Below are 11,789 nucleotides of genomic sequence, written 5' to 3' on the forward strand. Positions count from 1 at the left end.
ACTGCTAGATGTAAGAGTATAAGCTAAAGCTGCTACTAGCCATCTTTATTACTTGCCTGAGGATGAGTACACACACTGCCACCAGAGAGTATGCCAGCAAGGTTCCAATAGACATCAAATCCACAAGATCCTTCAGCTCAAATAGGAATGCCATGATAGCTGGAATAAAATATGCCCATTAATATCTGTGTGTGCGCAAGCATATGTGTCTATTAAGTAGCACAGTATTACAGCCTAAAGAGCAAAAATGCTTAAAGGGACATGAATTGCAATTTTTAAGAGAAAGTAAAAAGCCTAATTACAAAACATTTCTTTTGTGTTGCTACAGAATAAGATATCAGCCAAGTCTTATTCCATAAAGCTAAAAACACATGTTGGCGCTGTGGCCATGTAAATTGTGGCATGGCTCACATGTTGTGGTGGTTTACGTCAATTCAAAACCTATGGAGATCTGCAATATCTGAAATAGAACATATCCTTGACATCCAATTTACACTCGACCCTATGATATGGCTTCTAAATAAACCACCCAAAATTAAATACAAGACATTCCTAAAAAAAAAAAAAATTCTTAATGTCCACTAGCATTAAATTCCTAATAGCCAAAAATGAGAAAACTAAAGACCCCCATACTGGAAATGTGGATCCAAAAAAGTATCAGTCTGTGCGATTAGAGGAACTTTACTACTTATAACAGAATAGAGTGGACTGGTATGAAGAAATTATATCAACATGGGAAACCTACCTCATAAACAGATAAATCTAACAAACTTTATAGCCTGAAAGGGAAAACTCTTTGATTAATACTATTTCCCCAATATCACTCCCAACTGTTTCACACTTCCAGTTCCTTAGAGACTAATCTATTAAATATAAGAATGACATAGGAGTCCAATCTGCAATGTGTAATTTATATGGTCTTGATGCTTACGTTGCTATTTTCCTTGCTTGTTGTTTAATACCGCATTAGATTTGTTAACCATTTGCATTATTCTATTGTTTCAAACAGGGAGCTGTGTCTCCCACCTCTATGTATTGTTTCAAAATGTCAAAATAAAGCTGATTCAAAACTTAAACCCCCCCCCCCCCCCACAAAAACACATATCAGCCAAGTCTTAACGTTTTTAAAACAAATTAACATCATTTTTGCAATTACTTTTTCAATAGCCAAACTTCAGCCACCATCTTTGCCTTATTTGGGGGAGCCAATCTGGGCTTTTGTCTGCAGACAAGGCTAATCACTGTCATAAAGTTTATATAAAGCAAATTGCTCTGCAGTTGCTATCTGATAAAGCCAACGAGTAACAGGTATATACAGTAGCAGATTTAGCCTTGAGAAGTCAGCAGGATGTGTTTCAAGTCCTGAGAATTAGAAATTGCAGTATATTTTCATTATTCATTTTATCCCCTTTTCATGTAATTTAGCTCTGAAAATTGAGCAAAGTTGTTTCATTGCACATAATTAAACATTATATATAATCTCAAGGTGTTTACTCTCTCTTTAAGAAGGTTTCCAATTTAGTTCTATTATTAAATGCACTGCTTTCTCATGGTATTATTTAGTCCAGAGAAAAACTAGGTAGGTAGTGTGTATGGGCCTGTAGAACTATTCTAAACATGTGCATGCTCCTGAGCCTACTAACCTGCTTTTCAGCAAAATAAATAAAAAAATAGAAGTAAAGTAGAAAAAGTTTTTTTTAAATTGGAATCAAGAATAAAACTATTTGGGGTTTTATGACTAAGTACACCACATCATAACAAGGGAAAGCTATAGCCTCTTACTAAACAAAATAGAAATGAATGAGTTTAGCTGGTTACCTGAAATAATTCCAGAAACAATAGTAGCAATCAAAGGAGTTTTTGTCTTCTTGTTAACCCTCGAAAGAAATCGAAAGAGCAGTCCATCCTCAGCCATGGCATAAATCACTCGGGGCATAGGAAACATAGAGCCCAGTAAACTGGAATTTAAAAATATTTTCTTCAGGGATTTAAAGGGACAGTATAGTAAAAATTAAACTTTCATTATTCAGATAAGACTTTTAATTTTAATCAACTTTCCAATTTACTTTTATCATCAACTTTGCTTTTTTCTCTTGGTATTCTTAGTTTAAACTAAACCTAGGTAGGCTCATATGCTAATTTCTAAGCCTTTGAGGGCTGCCTCTTATCACAGGCTATTTAAGATTTAGCACAAAACAATGCTAAATTTAAGACAATAGATAATAAACAGTCAGTCATGTCATCAGGGGGCTGTCGGAAGATGCTTAGATACAAGGTAATCACAAAGGTAAAAAGTACATTAATATAACTGTGTTGGTTATGCAAAACTGGGGAATGGGTAATAAAGGGATTATCTATCTTTTAAAACAATAACAATTCTATGGTAGACTTTCCCTTTAAAAACATACTTCACAAGTGTAACAACTCACTTAAAGAGAAAATGTTCTAAATCAGTGCCAGATAAATTCTACAGTTGAAGGACATGCTAGTGGAAACCAATGTGCATATTTAGTGCATTCCAACTTCTAATTAATAGCATTTTCATAATATTATTTATTAGGCAAAAATGATCTATAATAAAGCTGTGTTAGTGATAGATTTTACTGTGCACATAACCTGTAGAGATTAAGGCAGTAGGTCACATGCGCCTGCATTTGCCGACAGCGGCTGCTTTGTGTGCAAAGGGTTATTTACATTTTCACTGAATAAAGCATTTATCATTTAAACACTAGCAGCATTTAGAAAATGTCTATTAGCCTAACAAACTGCAGTAAGCTAGAAATAAGACTGTTCACTTCGGAAACCCCCCAACATACTAGAAAACTTTTTTTCTTATTAGATTTTCCCCTGGTCTGGTACATTTTGTATTATTTTTTTAATAGACAATACCTTGTTGAAAGGGCGCAGAGTGAGCCAATGGCTACAACATAACGGGCTGGCTCCCAGCCCACATATTTAAAAGCCTCTGGAAGAGGACTGTCTTTGTTCAGTAAATAGTATGGCATCATTAGAGTGAGTGCTGCAGACACACCAAAATATGCCACAAAGCATATTAGCAGAGACACGATGATTCCTATAGGTATGGAGCGTTGGGGATTCTTAGCTTCTTCACCTAAAATAAAAAAAAAAACAAATAATGGTGAGATCCATTAGTGGGACGAATTTTCAATTAAACAATACGAACAGATCTAAACGTATTTACATATTAATAAGCAAACCTGACAATATTTCACACCACAATCTTAAAATAAAATACTCCAGAATGAGGGTTTCTTTGGCTAATAAAAGTACAAAATGCAATCAACTGGAAAAAAAAAGAAGGAGGATTTGCATATTTTGAAAAGAAAAAGCATTGTTTCACACACACACACACACACACACACAAAAAAAAAGGGAGTGTACAATGTATATACAAGCAGAATAGCCAGTTTTTAACCAAAATGTATTTCCTGAAATGTAAAACCATTGTTGGAAATGGGAAACCAACTATAAAAAAAAACAACAACTCACATTTGACAAGACAAGGCACCTGCTAATCATGATTCACTCTGCATGTTTCAAAATATTACTGCCCCCCCCAACTGGATGGCTAATATTGGATAAACCAGTAATATTTTTGTGCTGCAATAAATATATCAACAATATGCCATAGAGCTGTCTAATGTCTAAATAAGGACATGTAGGGGCATAAATGTTAAGTGGCTGTAGTTTAGAATAACCTGCTATGTTTCATAACAAAGATACTCACTTGTAGTAGCAATGCAGTCAAATCCCACGAAAGCATAAAAACAGGTAGCAGCACCTGCCACAACACCAGTGAAGCCAAATGGAACAAATCCTCCTGAGCCCAACTTGCCAGTACTGAAATGCAAAAACAAATAAATAAAAAAGGTCATACAATGTCCCCTTTCCAGCATTAGAAAGAGCAAAATGGCACTGACCTGTAATATTTAGGTCTTATCTAATTACTGCTTTTTAAATTGACTAGTCCTGATTGACAAATATATGCCGGATGTAGGAGACTGCCTTTTTTTTTTTTTTAAACGTATTAAATGTATATTAAACAGTAACTACATGCTGGACATAATACTGCATTCAAAGCAAATATTAGCCTTAAATTAATATGTAGATGTATTTTTACCATTAAGTTAATTGTTTAAATATTTAAAGGCAAGTAACTTAAATGGACAATTTACCACAATTTTTTCTCCCCATCAATTTGTACTGAATGATCAATATTTTACCTGCTGGGGTGTACTCAACTGTTTACCAACAGCTCTTTTGCCTTTATGTTGGCATTTTAAATAGATGATTTTTCCTGTAGTATTCCTACCTATACTAAAAAAATGTATACATAAGTATTGTCGATAGAAAAGCTGTGTAAACATAGCCAGCAGAAGAAATTAAACTCCCAGAGTAGGTTAGGAGAGAGAAATAAAATGTTAATTTTTAAATTTTCTTTAAGTATTGGGCTTTGGTACACCGAGATATGTTTGTACATACAGTGATAAAATAAAGGGATCTGATTTCTCTGAAAGCTCAACCCATTTTAATTAGTTGTATTATATAAGAACAAAACTGGCTATTTCATATACAAAACCAAACCTAAAAAAAGCAATGTCTCATACATTTTAAACTCTGCAGATGGTGTAAAAAGTCACTGGAAATACAATTTTACAGTACAGTGTCACTTTAAGTTTAATTTTGCTTCTCTTCTGCCGAGTACAATTATGTACTAATGTCAAGTAATTAACAAACAGGGTTTCTGCACAGCATTGTTGGCACAGTCTTATTGCCTGATTTTTATTGCTACTAATAATCCTCAACAGGAGAGAGATAAATAGAAAAAATAAGTTCAAACATGATGGTGCCCATTACAGGAAAAATAAGACAAAATAAAAAACAATCGGCTAGATTTAGAGTTTTGTCGGTAAAGACCCGTGTAGCTAACGCTGGTATTTAGAGTTGTCTGAAGGGCTGCGTTAGGCTCCAAAAAGGGTGCGTTGAGCCTAATGTACCGCCACTTCAACCCTCAATACCAGCGTTGCTTACGGTAGCGGTAAGCAGCTAAAACGTGCTCGTGCACGATTCCCCCGTAGGAAACAATGGGGCAGTTTGGGATGAAAAAAAAAACCTAACACCTGCAAAAAAGCAGCGTTCAGCTCCCAACGCAGCCCCATTGTTTCCTATGAGGAAACACTTTTTAAGTCTGCACCTAACACCCTAACATGAACCCCGAGTCTAAACACCCCTAACCTTACACTTATTAACCTCTAATCTGACGCCCCCGACATCGCTGACACCTGCATTACACAATTAACCCCTAATCTACGGCTCTGGACCCCGCGGCCACCTACAGTATCCCTATGTACCCCTAATCTGCTGCCCCCAACATTGCCGACCCATATATTATATTTATTAACCCCTAATCTGCCCCCCCCAACGTCGGTGCTACCTTACCTACACTTATTAACCCCTAATCTGCCGACCGGACCTCGCCGCCACTATAATAAATGTATTAACCCCTAAACCGCCGCACTCCCGCCTCGCAAACCCTAGAATAAATAGTATTAACCCCGAATCTGCCCTCCCTAACATCGCCGCCACCTAACTTCAAGTATTAACCCCTAATCTACCGACCGGACCTCGCCGCTACTATAATAAATGTATTAACCCCTAAAGCTAAGTCTAACCCTAACACCCCCCTATATTAAATATAATCTTAATCCGACAAAATAAATTAAATATTATTAACTAGTCTTCCTATTTAAAGCTAAATACTTACCTGTAAAATAAACCCTAATCTGGCTACAATATAACGAATAATTATATTGTAGCTATTTTAGGGTTTATTTTTATTTTACAGGCAACTTTGTATTTATTTTAACTAGGCACAATAGCTATTAAATAGTTATTAACTATTTAATAACTACCTAGTTAAAATAATTACTAAATTACCTGTAAAATAAATCCTAACCTAAATTACAATTAAACCTAACACTACACTGTAATTAAATAAATTACCTACAATTAAATAAACTAAACAAAATTACAAAAAACAAACAAACACTAAATTACAAAAAAAAAAAAAAAAAAAAAAAAAAAAAGATTACAAGAATTTTAAGCTAATTACACCTACTCTAAGCCCCCTAATAAAATAACAAAGCCCCCCAAAATAAAAAAAAATTACCCTACCCTAATCTAAATTACAAAAGTTAACAGCTTTATTACCAGCCCTTAAAAGGGCTTTTTTGCGGGGCATGCCCCAAAGTAATCAGCTCTTTTGCCTGAAACCCCCCCCCCCCCCCACAATACCACCCCCAACATTACAACCCACCACCCACATACCCCTACTCTAACCCAAACCCCCCTTAAATAAACCTAACACTACCCCCCTGAAGATCTCCCTACCTTGAGTCGTGTTCACCCAGCCGGGCACCGATGGACCAAAAGGGGACATCCGGAGCGGCAGAAGTCTTCATTCTATCCGGGCAGAAGAGGACATCCGGACCGGCAGACATCTTTATCCAAGAGGCATCTTCTATCTTCATCCATACGACGAGGAGCGGCTCCATCTTCAAGACCTCCGGCACGGAACATCCTCTTCCTTCTGACGAATGAAGGTTCCTTTAAGTGACGTTATCCAAGATGGCGTCCCTCGAATTCCGATTGGCTGATAGGATTCTATCAGCCAATCGGAATTAAGGTAAGAAAATCTGATTGGCTGATTGAATCAGCCAATCAGATTCAAGTTCAATCGGATTGGCTGATCCAATCAGATTGAGCTCGCATTCTATTGGCTGTTCCTCGTCGGATGGATGAAGATGCCGCTTGGATGAAGATGTCTGCTGGTCCGGATGTCCTCTTCTGCCCGGATAGGATAAAGACTTCTGCCGCTCCGTATGTCCTCTTTTGGTCCATCGGTGCCCGGCTGGGTGAACACGACTCAAGGTAGGGAGATCTTCAGGGGGGTAGTGTTAGGTTTATTTAAGGGGGGTTTGGGTTAGAGTAGGGGTATGTGGGTGGTGGGTTGTAATGTTGGGGGGTGGAATTGTGTTTTTTTTTTTACAGGCAAAAGAGCTGATTACTTTGGGGCATGCCCCGCAAAAAGCCCTTTTAAGGGCTGGTAATAGAGCTGTTAACTTTAGTAATTTAGATTAGGGTAGGGTATTTTTTTTTATTTTGGGGGGCTTTGAGTAGGTGTAATTAGCTTAAAATTCTTGTAATCTTTTTTTATTTTTTTGTAATTTAGCTTAGTTTATTTAATTGTAGGTAATTTATTTAATTATAGTGTAGTGTTAGGTTTAATTGTAACTTAGGTTAGGATTTATTTTACAGGTAATTTAGTAATTATTTTAACTAGGTAGTTATTAAATAGTTAATAACGATTTAATAGCTATTGTACCTAGTTAAAATAAATACAAAGTTGCCTGTAAAATAAAAATAAACCCTAAAATAGCTACAATATAATTATTCGTTATATTGTAGCTAGGTTAGGGTTTATTTTACAGGTAAGTATTTAGCTTTAAATAGGAAGACTTTAGTTAATAATATTTAATTTATTTCGTTAGATTAAAATTATATTTAACTTAGGGGGGTGTTAGGGTTAGACTTAGCTTTAGGGGTTAATACATTTATTATAGTAGCGGCGAGGTCCGGTCGGTAGATTAGGGGTTAATACTTGAAGTTAGGTGGCGGCGATGTTAGGGAGGGCAGATTAGGGGTTAATACTATTTATTCTAGGGTTTGCGAGGCGGGAGTGCGGCGGTTTAGGGGTTAATACATTTATTAGAGTAGCGGCAAGGTCCGGTCGGCAGATTAGGGGTTAATAAGTGTAGGTAGCGGCAACGTTGGGGGGGGGGGGCAGATTAGGGGTTAATAAATATTATGTAGGTGTCAGCGATGTCAGGGGAAGCAGATTAGGGGTTCATAGGAATAATGTAGGTGGCGACGGTGTGCGGTCGGCAGATAAGGGGTTAACATTTTTATTATAGTGGCGGCGATGTGGGGGGGCCTCGGTTTAGGGGTACATAGGTAGTTTATGGGTGTTAGTGTACTTTAGAGCACAGTAGTTAAGAGCTTTATAAACCGGCGTTAGCCCAGAAAGCTCTTAACTACTGACTTTTTTTTTGCGGCTAGAGTCTTCTCGGTAGAGGATCTACCGCTCACTTCAGCCAAGACTCTAAATACCGGCGTTAGGCAGATCCCATTGAAAAGATAGGATACGCAATTGGCGTAAGGGGATCTGCGGTATGGAAAAGTCACGGCTTGAAAGTGAGCGTTAGACCCTTTCCTGCCTGACTCTAAATACCAGCGGGCGGCCAAAAGCAGCGTTAGAACCCCTTAACGCTGCTTTTGATGGCTAACGAACTCTAAATCTAGCCGAATGAACTACACATAATTAAATATTTTATTATACAATCACATACTGTTTAACCCCTTAACCCCCCAAAAAATACATATATATATATATATATATATATATATATACACACATACATACACACACACCTCATGTGGTACATTGTCTATCGTTATAATATATATATGTCTTGCAGCTTCAGGAAGATACAGCAGCCATGTCTGTAAAGTGACAGTAGAGAGCTGCTGTTCCTGAGCTGTAGGAATCTCTCTTCATATGGTAGCGACGCACGATCTGTGCTCTGGTTCCATACGAAGGCAGATGCCTGATCATTACAGAAAGTGACACTGTGTGTGTCACCATCTTTAACGATCATCTGCTGGTGCAAGGTGTGAAAGGGAAGGCGAGTAGGTGGCCCAGCGGCAGAGCAACCCTACCTACAGAAAAAAAAAAGTTTTGAAGGGATAGGGAGGGAGGGACGGAGCACTGCACTACAACCCCCCCCCCCCAACAACTTTGTATAAGAAATTAGATTAAAGGACATTTTAACCCCTCATTTAAAGGGACAGTATACACCAATTTTCATATAACTGCATGTAATAGACACTGCTATAAAGAATAAGATGCACAGATACGGATATAAAAATCCAGTATAAAACCTTTTAAATCTTACTTAGAAGCTCCCAGTTTAGCTCTGTTAAAAAGGTAGATGGAACTCCCACTGCAAGTGGGGAAATATATCAGACCCCCCCTCCCCCCTTCCTTTGCATATGAAAAGACTCTTTACAGACACAGACGCAAGCTGTAGTAGGTATACATGAGAATTCTCCTAAAACTTTGGGGCTTGGTTAGGAGTCTGAAAATCAGAGCAATATATTTAAAAATAAGCAAAACTATACATTAAAGAAAAAAAACAACATATATGGGCTATATAAATGGATCATCTACAAAACATTTATGCAAAGAAAAATCCAAGTGTATAATGTTCCTTTAACTGATGATGTATTTGAAATATCAAACATTATAACATGTTAAAAGTTCAACGCAAACCGTCAGGTTATCAGCCTTACTTGTTAGAGGGATTCTCATAGGATGCATTTAAATAGTCTTCTGCTGTGAGATTCCAATTCTTGATATCTCCTTTCACAAACCCAGCAACGATAACTGAACCCAGGACCAGGAGGTTAATTGCAGTGAAGATTTTATTTACTAGAGCAGACTCACTGACCCCAACAGCCAACAGAACTGAAGCAGATAAGTAAAAGAATATTGTACAAGTCAGGAAAAAAACTTATAATATATACACACAAAAATACTAAGCGCAATACTCTTTTTTTTTTGCATCTGAATTACTGGACAAAAATGCATAATTTAAGCCTATTTGTTGAAAGGACAGTGAACATTTATGTTGTCTTTCTAAAGAAGAACACATGTCAGGTGTAAATGTTTTTAAAACATATTAAAGTTTTTCCAAATTCTATGAGCTAGGATACAATTTTAATCATAAATTTTTAAAAATGTATCGAGCCCTACATTTTACAGCAACACAATCAAAAAAGTCACTATATAGTTTACCAGTCACAAAAAAATGAAATAACTACCATATTCAATGTTAAAAACTGCTGCAATTTCTTACTAGCTGAGAACTAATAAACGAGGGGATATACCTTGTATATATAAATATATCCTCTAGCAATGTCTAAAAAAAAACAAAAAAACACCACGTTTAAGGAGAAAACAATGGGTCAATTGCCAAAACTTTTTTGAATAACCAAAGTTTATTGAAGCAATGAGAGTAAAAGCAAAACAGAAAGTGTCAGAATTCTATTAAATAAAAAAAATCACTAGTTTTAATGAGCAAGGAAAACAGAAAGGCAGTAAAGAGGAAATGAAAGCATATTTACAAAAGGCCATCACGATTTAATTACTACACAAATAAACTGTAGATAACTGTTCCTGTGTGTCAGTGTTTATGAATGACCTAAAAACCAGCTGAAAGCAGCAACAAACATTCATTATCCTAATGAGACTAGACACTGAATATACCAAAAATGTTTAACTTTGCCTTCTAAAAATAGTCTTTATAAGGAAATCTGCAATTATATATATATTATCAAGAAAGACCCCAGTCCTTATTATGCAGTAAACACACTTCCTTTATTCAATAATATGAGTTACATTTCTCTATGGAATAAACAAGAGCTGCAACAACTAATCGGCATAATCGATTATGAAAATAGTTGTCAATGAATCTCATAATCGATTAGTTGGTCTGTGATAATTGGTCTGTGCACAGCACCAGCTGCTTTACTCCGATGAGCTCCTGCACATGGTATTGTGTTTTATGGTTATGTCCTTAGCCTAAAGGACGTCTACAGACATTTTACTTTTCACTTTTTTGTTTTCTTTTTAAGTTTACAACTAATTCCTGGCTTATGCGCAACCCAGAAATAAAATCAGAGTCATAGTTTGGATTGTTTATATAAAATCAGGTGATTTGGGACTATGCTTTGCATGATATAGTACTGAGCTTGTTATGTACACCTAGCCCTAGATTGATGGCATTTGTTATATGAATTGATGTCACTATTGCCCATTTGTTCAATTTTTAGCGGATCGCTTGCTATTGCTGATATACTGTATGTACTCTATAGATAGATGTGTAAGGCTGCGTCCTGTTACTGATATAGTATTTAGCCCGTTAGCCTTTTTTTCTCTCTCGTTCTATTTTTAATTAATTGGAATATGTACCCAATTCAACCTCTAAAAAAAAAAAAAATATATATATATATATATATATATATATATATATATATATATATATATATATATATATATATATATATATATATATATATATATATATAAATAAATAATTATTTTAAGAGCGGACTAGAGATTTTTTTCCCCCTAACCTTACAGCTGGTTATTTACCACTGCCTATAGATATTCAAGATATTTTTATGTTAAAACTAAATTCAGGCTTACTTTGTCAAGAGGCCCCTTGTATTGGTGGAGAACTAACAGAGATAAATATCCCACCTTGGTGAAATTGGCAAAACCCTATTTATGCATCTCAGGCACCTCAACACCATCTGAGCGCCTCTTCTCTGCTGCAGGCAAAATAGCTGCAAAAAAGAGAGCCAGCCTCAGCCAGGAGCTGAGGCCAGGAGCTTTATATTTATAATACTCTATATGTGGAATTTATTTTAATTATAGGAAAAAAAATAATTTATTTTTTTATCCGATTAGTCGAAAAAATAAATTGTTCGATTAATCGATTATGAAAATAATTGTTAGTTACAGCCCTAGAATAAACAAAGAGTATTTACTGCATAATAAGGAGCTGAGTCTTTATTGATACATAGGGAGCACTTGGCTGCTGCTAAGGAATTGAGTGCTGAACCCATATGAAATTGTGTGTGTG

At 36.1% G+C, this 11,789-nt stretch overlaps 1 protein-coding gene across 3 annotated transcripts in view; it reads right to left on the reverse strand.

Moving 5' to 3' along the window:
• Positions 1 to 11,789, reverse strand: part of SLC7A3 (solute carrier family 7 member 3) — a 61,728-nt gene that overhangs the window by 18,702 nt on the left and 31,237 nt on the right. For all 3 annotated transcript variants that reach the window (XM_053699078.1, XM_053699079.1, XM_053699080.1), the window contains exons 4-8: positions 9,433 to 9,607; positions 3,749 to 3,861; positions 2,890 to 3,112; positions 1,819 to 1,958; positions 57 to 159 (exon numbers count right to left, since the gene is read on the reverse strand). In XM_053699078.1, coding sequence (XP_053555053.1) covers positions 57 to 159; positions 1,819 to 1,958; positions 2,890 to 3,112; positions 3,749 to 3,861; positions 9,433 to 9,607 — 754 coding nt within the window. The remainder of the gene's footprint in view (positions 1 to 56; positions 160 to 1,818; positions 1,959 to 2,889; positions 3,113 to 3,748; positions 3,862 to 9,432; positions 9,608 to 11,789) is intronic.

This window comes from Bombina bombina, chromosome 1, assembly GCF_027579735.1.
Source record: "Bombina bombina isolate aBomBom1 chromosome 1, aBomBom1.pri, whole genome shotgun sequence".
In the NCBI taxonomy this organism is placed as follows: Eukaryota; Metazoa; Chordata; class Amphibia; order Anura; family Bombinatoridae; genus Bombina; species Bombina bombina.